This window comes from Epinephelus moara, chromosome 2 (assembly GCF_006386435.1).
Source record: "Epinephelus moara isolate mb chromosome 2, YSFRI_EMoa_1.0, whole genome shotgun sequence".
NCBI lineage: Eukaryota > Metazoa > Chordata > Actinopteri > Perciformes > Serranidae > Epinephelus > Epinephelus moara.
The window spans coordinates 39922818-39940356 of NC_065507.1; the positions used below are offsets into that span (position 1 = coordinate 39922818).

At 41.2% G+C, this 17539-nt stretch overlaps 1 protein-coding gene across 4 annotated transcripts in view; it reads left to right on the forward strand.

Moving 5' to 3' along the window:
• LOC126397419 (RNA-binding protein Musashi homolog 2-like) overlaps positions 1–17539 on the forward strand; it is a 499199-nt gene that overhangs the window by 406286 nt on the left and 75374 nt on the right. For all 4 annotated transcript variants that reach the window (XM_050056179.1, XM_050056199.1, XM_050056189.1 and 1 more), the window contains exons 9-10: positions 460–574; positions 3016–3090. In XM_050056179.1, the coding sequence (XP_049912136.1) occupies positions 460–574; positions 3016–3090 (190 nt within the window). The remainder of the gene's footprint in view (positions 1–459; positions 575–3015; positions 3091–17539) is intronic.

The following is a 17539-nucleotide window of genomic DNA, read 5'->3' on the forward strand; positions in this document are numbered from 1 at the left end:
TGTAGAAGAGCATCAAACTAGCTGGTAGCCCATCTCACACCGCTGTAGCAATCCTAGACTGCCCTCGTACGGTTAGGAGCTGAATTGCATGTCAAATATAGGGGGAGAAATAAGACGGCGAATAGTAATAGTCGCATTAAAAAATCGATTTTTCAAAAATAAAACGACTATTCGAAATTCGAAAATCGTGACCCATCCCTAGCCCTTACACACAAAAAAATATTTTTCTCCCTTTTTGAATCATGAGAGCAGAGTCACTGCTCATCCTCGTAGTTTGACAGACATGTACTTTGTTTTTCTTTCTTTTTTTTCATTTTAAGTAAATAGAAAGATGTAGGCATGAGCGAAAGACACAGACACTAAACAGTATAAGTAAACTGTCAAGCGTTGTTGTGCACGGATTTTCATGTTGTTGTCTGTTGTCAGCATTATCAGTCTATTTTTGTCCATGCACTACAGGTAGAATGCAAAAAGGCCCAGCCCAAGGAAGTGATGTTTCCTCCAGGGACACGAGGTCGGGCCAGGGGCCTACAATACACAATGGATGCCTTCATGCTGGGTATGGGCATGCTGAGTAAGTACATTGGTTTTGCATCTGTCAATCAGCCACTCCAACATGAGTTCAGGGGATACATACAGATCTAGCAAGACTTAAAAGAAAGTGACATGCAGGAAGAGGTCCAAGCTGGACCTGAACCTGGGCTGCTGTGGTAAGGACTCAGCCTTCATGGTACACACTCTATCCTGTAGCACTGCACTCTCGCGTTCTTGATCTTCGGTTTTCCAGCGGACCATTTGAGCAAGTCCAGCTTCTCTGCTGCTAACGCTGCTGCCTGGATACAGCTCATGAGGAGCCGGCTGCTAATGCTATGTACTGGGACACTGCTAATGCTGCTTGCCGTGCTGCTGTAGCTCAGTCGTAACTGTAACTGATGCTGAGACTCTACTGACTGCGTGACTGGTAGACGGCGGTGGGTAGCGCAACAGGCCAAAACACAAATTCAAAACATAAACATGATTTGCGGACTGTTAAATATTTTTTTAAATGCGAATATTCTGGCTGTACTATTGTTGTCGGTGAGATCAGTATGTTATATGAACATTATTCCTTAGTCTCTGTGACATATTAGGATGATTTTACGACTATTTGCTTTAGATTTCTTACATATAGCTCCTTTAATTTATCAATTTTCAATTACAGAAACCTAGAAACCCATATGAGATATACATCGTCAAAAAATGTACAGTTGGACAAAAATGTAATTTTTGTTTAGTATGCCAGGTAAGCAAGCTGCAGGTAGTAGCAGAAGTATTGACTTCATTCTAAGTTTTGCGGAGCATATGATACAAGGAAAACATTGGATACAACAAAGCAGCAGAATTGCAAAAATGCATAAATAAAACACTATAATGTGCTATGTTGTTGTTTCCAGGTTGACGAGCCATATGGAAGTAAATCTTTTTCTTTTTTTTTCCTGTGGAAAAAAACCCCCCAAAAGTTTTCAACAGAAGGCAGCAGTATTATTTGCTCATTATCAGTTCTAATTTAACCTTTAATGAACTCTATGTAAAATCTTTCACATATGCAAGACAATTTTTCACCTAGGAAAAAATGACAAGAATAATTGACTTTATTAAATTACTCAAAGGCATAACAATGGCACTATTTCATACTTTAAAAAAGAGAAAGTGAAAATAAAATAATTTTGATATAAAAAAAAAAGACAGTGGATGTCAGGAATAAAGGGTCCAGATTTCCTCTTAGTCATTAGTAAAAGGTTCACACAGTTTAATATATTCAGCGTCATAATTCCATTTGGCCATATTGTCGAGCGAGCTGGCTGTGTCTATCAAGTTGCTGTCCATATGTCACTCACTCGACAGCAGAAAACGTCACTCAATAAAATAAAAGAAATAAAAGCTCTGTGACGAAAATTCATCGTACCTGAAAAATAAAGAGTGTGCGTTTTTACAAAGTTGAGACATTTGTGAGTCACTTGCGGTCCATTCAGAATGGATCTGCGACCCACTTTTGGACTGTGGCCCACAAGCTGGGAACCAGTGGATTAAACAGCATGGTTACTACACAAGAGTGTCTTGTCACAATAAAAGGCCACTCTAAAATGTACAGTTTTATCTTAAAAACACCCAGGGCTTTATTAAGATTTAACATGACCAGCACTACAGGAAAGCATTTTTGGTCACAAATACCCCAAAGAATGACTCAGTATCTGGTGTGACACCATTTGCCTCACACAGTGCAACACATCTCCTTCGCATAGAGTTGATCAGGTTGTTGATTGTGGCCTCTAGAATGTTTGCCCACTCCTCTTCAATGGCTGTGCGAAGTTGCTGGATATTGGCAGGAACTGGAACCTGTTGTCATATACGCCGATCCAGAGCATCCCAAACATGTTTGTTGGGTGACATGCCTGGTGAGGATGCAGGCCAGGCAAGAACTGAGATGTTTTCAGCTTCCATGAATTGTGTACAGATCCTTGCAGCATGGGTTATACCATTAACCTGGTGCAACATGAGGTCATGGTGGTGGATGAATGGCATGATAATTGGTCTCACGATCTTGTCACATTATCTCTTCGGTTTTCGTTGTCTGTAATTTAAACGAGCCCATTCCATATCCCTACTGCCACCATGGGGCACTGCTCACAATGTTGGCTTTAACTTGCCCACACAACGCCATACACTGGTTGGATGTACTGCCAAAGTCACAGAAACGACATTGAAGACAGCTTATGGTAGTGAGTTAAATGTTCAGCTCCCGGACAACAGCTCTGGTGGACATTCCTGTAGTCAGCATGCCAAGGACATGCTCTCTCCAAACTTGCCACATCAGTGGCATTGTGTTGTATAATCAAACTGCACATTTTAGAGTGGCCTTTTATTGTGACCATCCCAAGACACACCTGTGTAGTAATGATGCTGTTCAGTCAGCATAATGATATGCTGCACCTGTTTAAGTACAAATGAGTGTTTCATATCTTGCCTTTTCTGCAGGTTATCCTAACATTGTAGCAACATACGGCAGAGGCTACACTGGTTTTGCCCCAAGCTATAGTTACCAGTTCCCAGGTAAGTTCTCTTTTAAATTGTTTGATCCCTCTTCTTAAACACACACACACACATGCACACGCGCATGAAAACACACACACACACACACACACACACACACACACGCACGCACGCACAAACACACACGCACACACACACTAACACATGTGGGTGTCAGATCTCAGCAGGGTTCTTCAGGATGAATGCGTAATGCTGTCACATCAATCCAGCCTGACGAGTTCTGCTTAAAGGACAAAGTCCCTTTATAGCAATCCACACATAACAGTCTAATGTCAGTGAAATGCAGTCCCCCTTTCTCTCCAAATTGATTTGATAAGATGACATTAAGCTATTATTTCCTCATTCACCACCTCTACATACCTTTAAAATTGGTAATGCCAGAGCTACTCCAAAGCTAGTCATCAGCAATTCACACTAAACGTCTGATTTCATGGTTTATTTGGACAAGTGGGAGGTGGGCTGCTGTGCCAGTTCAGTGTGTTGTACTGATGCCAACATATGACAATACTTCCTTCTGATATGATACAGAGAGACTTCCTCCTGTTTTGAAAGTACAACTGTATCATTATTGTCATTATTATATAAGTATTTGACCAGATCTTGTATTAATAATGACACATGTTCATGCAGGTAAATATTGGCCACTCTTTATTTCTAACTGATTTAATGCCATTGTTACTAATACCCATGCTAGTTAGTTAAACTTTTCATTTACACTTTTAAAGACATAAAAAGGTCATTACCAGGAAGAATACCTTGGCATTCAGAAGGTGAACGATTAGTAGAGATACAGCATGCCTTACAAGAGAGCTGGAATACCACAGAAAACTAACTATGCTGTTATGTTTGGGTTTTTGTCCTCATGAAGGTGACTCACGTTTAACCAGGACACATAATCAAACTGAACTCACTGCAGAGCAGGAGGTGCTTTGGAGAAGCTCCAGAGGGCACCTGGATGGCATTTTCCATTATTACCATGAACATGTTGAGTGTTGTTAATTTAGAAACAACTAAATTTTGGGCAGACATCATCATGTATACCATGGCCGTCCCGACCACTGAGGTCACCGAGGTCAGGACCTCAGTATTTTTTCCTAGGTGCGTACCTAAAAATAATTTCACTTTCATATGGCAAAGATATTATGGCGCCAAGAGAATGAGCGACTTGGTCACTGATTGTGTGTGAATATGTGTGTAGGTGGGTGGTGAAGTGAATGCTCCTGTCGTCAATATGCAATCTTTGGTAGACGTGGTGGTTCTTGGGTAGGGTGGTATGTGCAGTATGTCAGGAATGTCAGGAAATCCAACAGGCAGAATTTAATGCATTCAATGCGAAGTGAGATACTACATGTGAGGTGAGGTGACGTAAAGTGAAATTATCTAGTAACGTGATTAAACTAGATAATTTTACCAGTGCACGGTTTGTAATTCAGTGTTTTTCTTCCCCAGTCAGACATCATTTGATGAGAAATATTACAGCTCCTCCTGTGCTGCAGTTGTGCTTGTGCAGTGAATTAACACTTCATTGGCTAGAACAGTCAAATATTAATTGACCCATCTCCATGATACGTCAACACTAGTGATGAATGAAAAGACTTTGGTAGAAGTTAAAGTCACCTATCAGAATATTACTTGATGAAAAGTCTTAAAGTATTTTGACAACTTCTGCTTCACAGAGGACACAGTGCAGTTCCAACCACTGTCAACCTTTATTGACAATCAATTGATGAACAACAGACTCAATACTCAATGGGTAAAAATAACTGGGGTCATGAAAAGGAATAGCAAACTCACTAATGGTGCAAACTACAAATTAACACACAAGTGACAATAACTAGCATAAACCATCATGCTCTGAACAGGCAAACCACAGACAATAAAAAAAGATGACAGATGTGTTATGGAACAGAAAACAGCAGGCTTAACAGCAACTACAACAGTATCTAATGGTTACTGTACTTATGTATCAAAGTAATTTTCTGACCTAAAATTTACTAAGGTACTGAAACGTAAATGTAAATGTAAATGCTGTAAAAAAAAATAATAATAATAATTTCAAGTAAAAGAAATGCCCGGCAGTTTTACAGCACTGGGCAAACAAAGTTATGGTGCATTACCGTCAGCGACTGGAATGGTGTGCAGATTGTGATTATTGTAACTTGCAAGCTAGGAGCACTGATTTACCAAACCATGCTTTAGGGCTGCGCGGTATATGCGGTAGACGGTAGAAATGATATAAATTTGGCCCACGGTAGAGATTTGCGCTCTACCGTCCTATCGTCGATGACGTCATCGCACCTGCCTCAGTGTGAAAATGGCTGCGAGCACAGAGACAGCGGAGCAAGAGGAGCTGGTTCACGTCCGTGATTTAGCGTAGCACGTGCAACATGTGTTGCTGGAGAACTTGTGAGTGAGTGAGTTAATGTCTTATGAACAGCCCCGGACTTCTCAGACTCTTTTAGCGACTTACCGCTCAGAGGGAACTCATTCAGTGTCTCCTCTGGCAGCAGCACAGCGTCTCTCCCTCTCCTCTCTCGCCGTGCGCACACGGGAGTTGGTTTTCGGCAAGAGAGTTTGTCATAAACCTTTGGTAATGTAAACCTATGTGACGCTAGGGGCTCCACAAAAAACTCCATATGTGAATGTGTGATAGTTGTGGTATCATAGCAGCCTGTCACAGGTTACAGCGTGATGATTAGAGGAGAAATGGCAGAGCATAAAGGTCCAGGTGGAAAAAACACAACTCAGTCATTTAGGATTTTGCTAAAAGAAGGAAATTACCTTTTGATATAGATCCCAGGGGACATTTTGCACCATAGAGTACTGGGTTTTAATTTTGAGTTTTGAGATCTGCATTCTGCACAATAAATGCTCTAAAAAATACATTATATCTTTGCTTTTGTTGTTGTTGTTTTTTTTTTTTTTATCAATTTAGCTTTGCTAAGGGACTACAAAACCCATTCAGAAACACTTCTATTATAACTTTTACACTTAAATTTATACCGCAATATATACCGTCACCGTGAAGGGATTCGATTTATACCGTGATATAAATTTTAGGTCATATCGCCCAGCCCTACCATGCTTGTAAGGAGGTAGGTTGGGGTGATGGATGGATCACAAAAGAACTGACTTTTGCCAGGGACTTTACCCTGGAGTCGCGTGTTTGGATCCGTGTGAACTTTGAGTCATTTTAAGGAACGTCCTCACCATGTTTCTTTTCCTAAACCTAACCACAATAACTTTACATGCTTAAACTTAACCTCATAACTTTGGGTTAATTACATTACAACTGTCTTTTAGTGGTGTAACGTCCCTCGTGGGACTCAAATTCCTAGGATATTATATGAACTGCTGTGCATGCATTTTTTTTTTACAATGTCATATGACCTATGCTATGAGAATATGTTGTTGTCGAACCCTTATCAGAGCTGGCTGATGTTACACTTTGATTGGCCAGTCTGCGTTCTTAGCAAAGGGTTGATTATGACATTTGTGCCCCAAATTAATCAACCAGGAATGGGTGCAAACCAAGCCAAACGCAGCATGTGCATGCAAACTCCAGAGACAATGTCACAGCTGGCAGGGTTGGGGTCAAACCTGAGACCCTCTTGCTGTGAAGAGAAAGTGCTGAGAAAAAAACGTACTGTTTTCCTGCAATTTATCAAGGTCACTGTTGTGCAAACTTGCCAGTGAGCTCATTGTGGCCAGGACCTTTGTAAAATCTTCATACTGTAATGTCTCCCGCTTTCGACTGCATTAATTAAAATGAAAAAGGTTGGAATGGAAATGAACTGAGAAATGGAGTAATGCTGGAGGAGTCCCATGGTGTGCAAAAGCCAGAGGAAACAGGATTAAAATACGTCAGCCTCAGGACTGTGCTGCCTTCAAGGCCACAGACCACAGCACACCAGGGAACACAGCAGGCTGCTGTCATTCTTCACACACTCTCGCTGTCTCACACACACACAGCTGATGGCCCACTAGGGTTGGCCAGGACAGCTTGTCAAATTTCAGCCTCCTCCAACTGTGATATCTCCTCCAACTGCCCTTGCTCATCAACAGTGGTAGCTCCATGTGTTACTGATGGCACAGCTTTGTCCCCTGAGGCTGAGCAAGGGATCAACGCCTGCACCCTGAGTATGAAGCTGTAATCACAACCATAATGCTTAGTGTATCTGTCCCTCTATAATGACATTGACAATTCTTCTCTGTCATCATCAGCCAAACAGTGGCTCTGCCTTGGTAACACAATATACTCTATCCTTTCATTCCTGCCTCAACCAGTCTGGGACCCTTTATAAAGACCCTGTTAAGAGTTTTCTCTTAATCCCTGTGGCTCCTCCTGTGAAATGATTTAGCCTTTTTTCCCCTGTTCTTCCCACTCATTTACTTTGCCTGTGATTTCCTGATAGCACCACAATGACCTTGGTGCTTGGACATGAAAGGTGAAAAGCCTTTTTTCTCCCCCCTTCCCCCCCTAGCAATGTTGAGGGATTTAGAATAGTTGGCTCACCATAGAGGTTAAAAATTGACTGTTGAGAAAGCGAGGAGCTCATCTTTTTCTGAAGCACTGCCCGTAATCCTCGCCAGGGACCCAATTCAGAGGAGGTCAAATAAAGTGGCTTGTGTCGGTGTGTGTTTGTTTGTGTGAAGGCTGAGTGTTTATTCTGTCTCTCCACTTCTATTCTACTTGCTGTTTCTGGCTCCATTTAACACTGTGTTATTACAGCATCTCTATATTCAGGCCGATTCAAAGTCAACTTCTTCCACCGCCTTGTCCTGTTTTCATAGCTCATTTAATGCTTCCTTGAATGTAGCATGTGATGTGTGTGGAAGACGCAGCGCTGATAGCAACAGTAATGATTACACTTCATGCTCCCTCTTGGTATTGCTTTGGTATATTTGCTATAGACCTGTCAGTTTAAATTGCTTTCCATGGGTTTCATTACGGATTTCTGTTTGTGTGTTGGCTTCTGTGTGCTGCAGCATGCAGTGAGTGTGAGAGACTTAAGTGTTATGTCCTAGCAGACACACACTGTGACACACACATGAATAATTCCAAGTGCAGCTTCAAGGCTTTGTAGTGACTGGAGAACTTAGACGTGACAGTGTGTTGTGCTGCAGTGATGTCAGTTGCATTTGGACTACTCGTCTATTCCTTTGCTGGGATATCGGTGAGAGCAACCTCTACAGCTTTCTTTGGTCGCTTTCCTGTCCTTGATACAAACCAATTTTCTCTGTATTTGTCACAGTCCATTTTTGGTGGAGGACATGTCCGCCTCTGATGAGAGCTGAAGGTTGAAGCAAGTGCCTGTTTATGCATGTGTGTGGTAGTGAAGCGCCAAGGTCACACACTCTTACAAGCAACTTCGTCTGCAGATCCAGCTAATAAAACTTCCCACTCCCTCCTTTCTTTGTTCTCTCTTTCTGCTTACCTGTTTGTTTGCTGAGGACCATGCCTGGAATTGATGTTTCACTTTTGATTAGTGCCTAATCAGTTATGCAAACAGATATCATTCGAGACACACACAGAAGGCACCTACAAGTACACAGCTTTATGTTGCTGCTGTGTAACACACAGTCCTGCATTTTGTTTTTTTCTTTTACGACAGAGAGACATCATTCCTCTACATATAAAGCTGGCAGAATGGTACAATCTGGCATTAAAATGATGGGAAATAATTTAGCAATTTCATTGTTGTAAAATTTAGGCATATCATCATAATTCCTTATCTGCACAAGTAATTTTTGAATCAGAGGCAAGGATACTGAATAAACTCGATTCTAACAACACTCCTGGCCCCAACACAACTGCCCCACTCCCAACTGATTGAGGTAGGGCTCTGCAAGGGGCCACAGGTATCTTCAACCAGCCAGCACCCTCCTAAGGCTTTGTTTATACTGGTGTCAGACACAAGCTCTTTTTAAACAGGAATTGTGCAAATTTGCAGGAAAGCCCAATCAGTCGTCTTTCAGCATTGGCAGTATAAAAACAAAATAGGGGAGTGCGGCAAAATGCCGCCTACCTACTTTTGTTTATACAGAATGCGCCTTTTTCGGGGCAATGTGGGGCGTGAGCAAGTAACAAAATGTGTAGCTCAGTATGTGACATAAACAGTGACATGGGAGGGAACCCGTGGCTGGTCAGTCCTTCTGCAGTTCACTCTTAAGTCGGCCCCATCTTCACCGTCCCCGTCATCTGCCGGTTAATGGCCTCTTCGTTTGTGAGGACAAGGAGGGCGCGCAATTCCTTGTCTCCCCAGTTGCTCACCTTTATAGTGTCTGTCAGGTTTGCGTTTCCCTCTTGCTACTAGCTGCTGGCTAATTCCTGCTATCAGCTGTTTCCTGTTTAACCACTGCCAGTGGGTCGCACGTGCGACCTCATCAGCAGCTTCTCCCACAAGTCTTCAACAGCCCCTCCCATTGCGGAAGGCCGCCTCGGTCTTTTTAAACTAAAAGGGTTCCTCCAATATGACTACCCTACGAGTCGGAAAATTGGGCACCTCGGATCAACTCGCCAGTCCGGCTCTGTGTGTCTAAATGCTCGCAGCTTGCCGGCTAAACGGCCCAACATGCGCAGAAAATCTGGCAGTGTAAAAGGGGCTACTGTGGCGCAGGCCACCGTAGATGGTGCGTGAGCTACAAGCATGAACAGAGGCCTTTATGGTGAACATGTTGTTCATTGCAGTATGCTCCAAAATGCCAGGCAGCGCACAAACAAAACTTTCTGTGAATAAGCAAGAAGTAAACAAGGAAAAACGATACCAGACAGGTAGGGTGCCTGACTGATGTATGGCCAAACATTGCTTTTCTGGAGAGTAAATATTACTGTTGCTTAGCTTAAAATTGAAATTATTTTAAATTTTCCACAGAATGAGACTGTATACGTGGCAGTAGCTGAGGAAGTGGAGGAAGTTTGTATCAGTCTGTGTCCTCTCTCTGATTTTGGAGGTTTTTGCAGGACAGTGAATGCAGAACAGGTGGAATTCTCCATGAGTTTGTTTTCCTCAGCCGTTCAGAGCTGATCAGATCAGAGAGGAGCAGCTGCTGCAAGTAAAAGCAAACTTTTAGACCCAGCAGAATGAACGATTAAGTTTCACTTTCAATGCACCTAATGTTCTGCTTCTCCATCTCTGCCCCCAGTGCGCTCTGTGTTTCAACAGTGTGGTGCTACAAATAACCGAACGTATATATATTCAGGCTGTCCTCACAAATTTTTCATGTTTTCCTACAAAACGTAATGCACCCAAATTCATACATATCCAATGTATTTTGAAAGGTGGCGATCATGTGACCATTGCGCTGATGGCAGTAAACAAGGCAGCAGTCTCGAGCACATATAAGGAGGCAAGTTGGGGTGGTGGATGGGTCACAGAAAACTGGTCTTTGGCCTGGGACTGTCCCCTGGAGTTGCGTGTTCAGATCTGTGTGAACTTTCTATTTGTGGCGTCAGATGTTTTAATTGTGACGTGTTGCCACAGATGTATGAATGAAACTCGGCATCTCTCATGTTCTCCGACACCCTGTGGCAAAAACACCTCTTTTGTCCCCAGTGTGGTGGCTATTTCTTTCTAGTAATTTAAGGCCATTTGACTGTCCCTGTGTTTGGTCTGTCAATGAGGAGTTGTAGAGATGTCTTTACAGGCAAAGTTGCTCGGCCAGTCTCCATTGTTGAGCTCCTTGGTTGAACCGAAAAGCGCAGTTGGCAAAGTGGGCACCTAGTTACAAAAATTCCATTTTGGAGCCATTGTGCTTGATGCGTAACCAGTGATTACGTCATATTCTGGGACGAGTACCTCTTGCGGGGGACGCTCTGTCGAGTATAAACCATGCTTAAGAGCCTGGAGAAGAAAACAAATGAATGACTTACAAGCCCAGCCCAGCTGACCCCTGTCAAAGCCATTGTACCTCCACAGGGCTTGAAGGTGACCAGAGGTGCCAGCTTCAACTTTACAACTGTTATTTGATTTGCTGGCCCTACATAACCACCCTCAGTAGAAACTGGTTTGCATATTATTATTATGATTATTGTCCCCCGTCTCCATCTCCTACTACATATAACATGTTGCTACTTTTGTTTGTGTGCCTCTTCACCAATAAAACCATTTAAAAAATGTCCCTGTTCAAAGGTATATTTTTATATTTTAGTAAAGCATTATCCTCTTTTCTGATCAACTCTTGTTTTGTTTATTATTAATGCTATTAGTTCTTGATGCAAACTTCCTTCACACTTCCTCCATGTTTAATACCTAATATTTTATATTTGTATCCAACAACAGAGTCATATCACACTCAACACTCTTTGCTGTTAAACAGAAATAGTGTTTACGAATTAAATCCAATTTGTTCTACTCTGCTGGTTTGTTTGTTTTTACTGCTGTTAAACAACTGTCAGTATAATCAAGACTTCCTTCTGAGATGTTTCACAATGAAAGCCTTCCAGCTTAAATAGCATATTGCCTCCTATTCCTGGAAGGCTTTTAATAGCTGCACTTACATGGATAATATTTCTTCAACCTGATTGAAATTATTCTGATTAGAGATTCCAACCGAACTGTTTACATGAACTCTAAATATAATGATCCAATATGATGTATTTGCCCCAATGCATTTCATCAGAAAATAACTTTTTTTTTTTTACCTGCTCAGATTGGTTTCCCCTGCTGTGAAGTATGGAATCTGTCTGAAATATAACAGAATAATAATAATAAGAAAAGGCAGTAAAGGCACTTTTATTTTTATTTATAAAATTCAATTCATTAAATATATAAACTGTAGAAGGAGGAAAGGGAACTGCCCATTGGTCCGACAGCCCATTGGTCCGACCATATTAAACTCATTGTTCCGAAGTCCCGTTGTTCCGAAATCATCATGATGCCCTGTGGTTAAGGTCTGGTTAGGTTTAGGCACAAAAACCACTTGGTTAGGGTTAGGAAAAGATCATGGTGTGGGTTAAAATGAAAAAGAAAGTGACAAACACATAAGCTTTGAGCCTGCTTCGCCTCAAGCCTTTCCCAGCTGACCCAGAGCTGGTCGCGGCGCACCATCAAGGCAGAAATACGCCCGCCAGGAGCCGTTCAGCACCGCGGACCGTCGGACTAATGGGATGTCGGACCAATGGGCTGTCGGACCAATGACATGGACCCGGAGGAAAAGTGGTCCTGCCTGATAAAACAATTTAGTACTAAGTAACGTAAGTGTAACCTGGGTTATGTTCTGTAGCTACACACAGTTTACAATTTACTTATGTTCACTAAACATCTCATAGGCATACTACTGCTACTGGTAGACACAGATAATTGTTATGTCCAGGAGCAACCCATTCTCATTCCATAGCTGTCAAATACTCATGTTTGGTCATTGATTTCCATGTCAGACACCGACAAAAACAGGCATCATTTTGTGGTGTATGATGCACTGTCGGAGGGTGTCAGTTCACAACGCCATGGGACGGCGTCAGTTTGAAATGCCACTGGACAAAAACATAATATAAGAAGCTGGAAAGTCCGTAGAGAGCCAATGAACACTGGACTTTCACCCAGGAACCCGGTGTTTGCTTCCTGTATGAATGTAAAGCCAAGCCATGAAGTTTATTTTCTAAACCTAACCATGTGCTTTTGTTGCACAAGGAAGTAAACAAGAATACGAGGTGTTTTACTGATGTCGTAAGTTTAATTTGAAAAAAGACTGTACGCATCTAACGAGCAGAAATTGTACATGTCTTGTGAAAACAGAAGTGTATTTTGACAAGATACAATGTATGTACTGTAACAGGCAAAACTGACATGATGTCCCAGAACATCATCAACAGATGCATCCAGGATACACAGCGTGTTATTTGTAGACTTGAAAGTTCACAGACCAAGCGGTGATCTGAGATGAGTTGGGAGTAATAATGTGTGGCGAGAGACTATATTGCAGCCCGCAACAACAACAGTATATAAAGCTCCTGTCTCAAGCTCACTTACATTTATCAATCAGAGCACTCACATAAGAATGTAGCAGCAGCAGAGCACTAAATATCTTTTACATTCATGAATGATTCTTTGTTGTAGTCACCATAGAGAGGCTTTTATAAACAGCATTACATTGCTGGGGACGAGTGTTGACATCAAAACAAATTTTAGCAACTTTAAAAGAGGCCCACTTAAAAAAGTCAGTATCAGTTTTTTTCACTGCTTCACCTTGCTGTCCGACCGTCCTTTTCTTTGGCACTACATTTTCTCAACCTTGAAACTTCTGCATTACTGCGCCGCCACTTCCGTGCACTGTGCTACTCCACAGTTAAGCTGTTTGGATGAGAAAGTGCTGTTGTGAGACCGGACGTAAAAGAAACTTTACTTTTGTAAATACCAGTATTTCAAACAAGGTGCGTGCTTGTGCTTTGCCAGGCTGTTTAAACAAAGTAAAAACTTGCTGACAACATACATTTCACTGTATTCCATATATTGACATTGAACTTCACACCTGTGGCTAGTTGCATTCAATTTGGACATTGACTTTCCTCTCTCTGTTATTCCAGCTTAGTTTACCTCTACAAATGGCTAAGGTAAACATAGCCCATGCAGCTTTGGTTGTCTAATAATCAGTTATTATACAATAGCACGTACTGAGAGCCAAAATCTTACATTACTTTGAAGACAATTCATCATTAGGCCCCTTTGGTCTGGGACGTTTCTTTCCAATTTATCTTTGGAAGATTTACCAGCCTTCAATAAGGCAGGGAATTGTGGATGGTTGGTGATGCAGACTGTATCTGAAGGGCTGGCATCCTCTGATTTTAGGAAGATCCTGAAGTTGTGTTGCAACTAAGTCCTACTCATGGGATGGTCCATCTGCATCATTTACAGTTTACACATCTGCACCACCAGATAACCTGTGCTCTGTCTTGGCTTCCAGTTTCCACAGAACTTGCTCCTCTCTATTTTTGGCTCTTTAGTAGATAGTTCTGTATACTCGGGTTCATAAATGTACCTTCTTGTCTCCACAGTTAACGGCATTTCGTTGTCGCTGTCATAATCCCTCATTTTGACTTGTTTTTGTCGTCTCTTCCATAAACCACTGACAGTTCGACCCAAACAACTGAGCTGTTATACAGTGCGCAGCAGCTGTGCAATAATAAGGAAGTTTTACAGTTGAGAAAATGCAGTGCCAAAGAAAAGGGCTGTCTGACAGCAAGGTAAAGCAGTGAAAAATTCCTAAATATAACGTCCACTTATACTGATATTGATTTTTTTTAGGTGGGCCTCTTTAAAGTGGCTAAAATTTGTTTTGATGTCAACACTCGTCCCCAGCAATGTAATGCTGTTTATAAAAGCCTCTCTATGGTGACTACAACAAAGAATCATTCATGAATGTAAAAGATATTTAGTGCTCTGCTGCTGCTACATTCTTATGTGAGTGCTCTGATTGATAAATGTAAGTGAGCTTGAGACAGGAGCTTTATATACTGTTGTTGTTGCGGGCTGCAACATGGAGTCTCTCGCCACACATTATTACTCCCAGCTCATCTCAGATCACCGCTTGGTCTGTGAACTTTCAAGTCTACAAATAACACGCTGTGTATCCTGGATGCATCTGTTGTTGATGTGCTGGGACATCATGTCAGTTTTGCCTGTTACAGTACATACATTGCTTCTTGTCAAAATACACTTCTGTTTTCACAGGACATGTACAATTTCTGCTCGTTAGATGTGTACAGTCTTTTTCAAATTAAACTTACGACATCAGTAAAACACCTCGTATTCTTGTTTACTTCCTTGTGCAACAAAAGCACGTGGTTAAGTTTAGAAATTAAACTTCATGGCTTGGCTTTACATTCATACAGGAAGCAAACACCGGGTTCCTGGGTGAAAGTCCAGTGTTCGTTGGCTCTCTATGGACTTTCCAGCTCCTTATATTACATTTTTGTCCAGTGGCATTTCAAACTGACGCCGTCCCATGGCGTTGTGAACTGACACTCTCCGACAGTGCATCATACACCACAAAATGATGCCTGTTTTTGTCGGTGTCTGACATGGAAATCAATGACCAAACATGAGTATTTGACAGCTATGGAATGAGAATGGGTTGCTCCTGGACATAACAATTATCTGTGTCTACCAGTAGTAGTAGTATGCATATGAGATGTTTAGTGAACATAAGTAAATTGTAAACTGTGTGTAGCTACAGAACATAACCCAGGTTACACTTACGTTAGTTAGTACTAAATTGTTTTATCAGGCAGGACCACTTTTCCTCCTTCTACAGTTTATATATTTAATGAATTGAATTTTCTCAATAAAAGTGGGGGGGGGGAACGCCTTTTCTTATTATTATTATTCTGTTATATTTCAGGCAGATTCCATACTTCACAGCAGGGGAAACCAATTTGAGCAGGTAAAAAAAAAGTTATATTCTGATGAAATGCATTGGGGTATATACATCATATTGCATTATTATATTTAGAGTTCATGTAAACAGTTAAGTTGGAATCTCTAATCAGAATAATTTCAATCAGGTTGAAGAAATATTATCCATGTAAGTGCAGCTATTAAAATCCAGTGTTGTAAAATACATTTTGATATCAGCCACAGTCTACAACAATGTAATGCTTAGCTTCCCTGGTGGGACTCCTGCCAATTTATTCCAAATTGGTGGCACGCAGACTGTCATTTACTGAAGGTAATACACTGACTATATATGAGTACCTCATACGACGCTACTTCCAAGAACTCCTGAACTGCACTAACTGAACTAACCCTTTAATGGGTTTAGTTACCCCCATATGTTTATCTTTCTATATATGTGAAGAACCTAATTTACATAATTCACTCCCTAGCCCCTAACCCAAATCTGAACCTAATTCTAATCTCAAACTTAAAACCAAGACATAATCTCTGAACAATCTTTTGAAGTCGTGAGGACCGGCCAAAATGTCCTCACAATGCAAAAATGTCCCCATGACAATTAAAAATTTTATCTGGTTTTTACAAAGACATCAAAACATGCCTACACACACACATACACACACACACACACACACACACACACACACACTTAAAGACACCCTCCTGGCTAATTTGGAGCTAATTTATCCAGGGTGGATTATGCAGATGATGTGTGTTTATGGAGCAGGCTGGCCCTAAGGCTCAGCACACATTCATGCTGTTGCCAGTCAGTGCTGTGCTTCCTGCATGAAGACAGTTGTCTGAATACATGTGACTGGGGTGATTGGGTTTTACACACTGATTCCCAAACAGCCATAAGCCTACAACATATGCTTTAAGGGGCGCTTTAGGCATGCTGTCAGAAATCACACAGAAACCACATGCTGTTTGTGAGATAGACCAGAGACTAATGGCTCTGTGTGTTTGTCTGTTTGAAAAGTCATGGTCTGGAGAAATGGCAAAAACCAAACATGGCTGAATTGTCAAGTCATAATGCCATTTTACCTTCATTTTACTGAAAAACAAAACAAAAACAAACAAACTTTAATGCGAAGAGATTTAGTCCTTCATGACTAAATGGACATAGCTAGGGCCCTGTTGCCATACTTCTTCTATGGGTGAGAATTTGTGATTCTTTTAAAATACAGGTTAAAATACAAGTCTGTCAGTCCATGTCATCACATAACATTTTATACCATATTTCAGTAAATGCTTTCTCATGTTAAAGGGACTTCTTCCTTCCTTTATAAACACATGGTCCAGCTGCGCTAAGGTCAAGCAGCACTAGGATGGTACATTTACCAGTGTCAGAGGCCATCATGATGTCATTAGACACTCTAAGAAGTGCTGTCTCAGTGCAATGCTTCTGACGGTAACCAGATTGAAATTTGTCATAAATACAATGCTTATTTAGGGCAGGGAGTAGTTGGTTAGCAGCAACTTTTTCAAAATTGAAATAAAAGGCAATTTAGAAATGGGCCTAAAGTTGCTAAATAATGAAGGGTCCAGATTGGGCTTTTTAAGAAGCGGCTGGACAACCGCATGTTTAAAATAGGAGGGGAAGCAGCCGGAGACCAGTGAGCAATTAATAATATAGAGCAGGGAAGAGCCAATGGAACCAATAACTTTTTTCAGTAGAGACGTGGGCAAGATGTCTAACGGGCTGGAGGTCAGTAGAGACGTGGGCAAGATGTCTAACGGGCTGGAGGAGATCTTCATACTGCTCACTAGCTTAGCTTTATTTATTATTATTATTAATATTATTTTACTCTTTAAATCTTTAATTTTTCCTAATCTTACATTTTTATGCATTTTATCATTACTTTATCTCATACTTGTTTTATGTTATCATATTGCCTTTTAGTCTTTTAGTCGTGTGTGTGTGTGTGTTTATATGTGGGGGTGGGAGGGGCGGGTTTTCAATATGTATGTATTATTTTTGTTTGTTTTTATTCTGTGAAGCACTTTGTGCTGCATTTTTAATGTATGAAAAGTGCTATACAAATAAAGTTTGATTG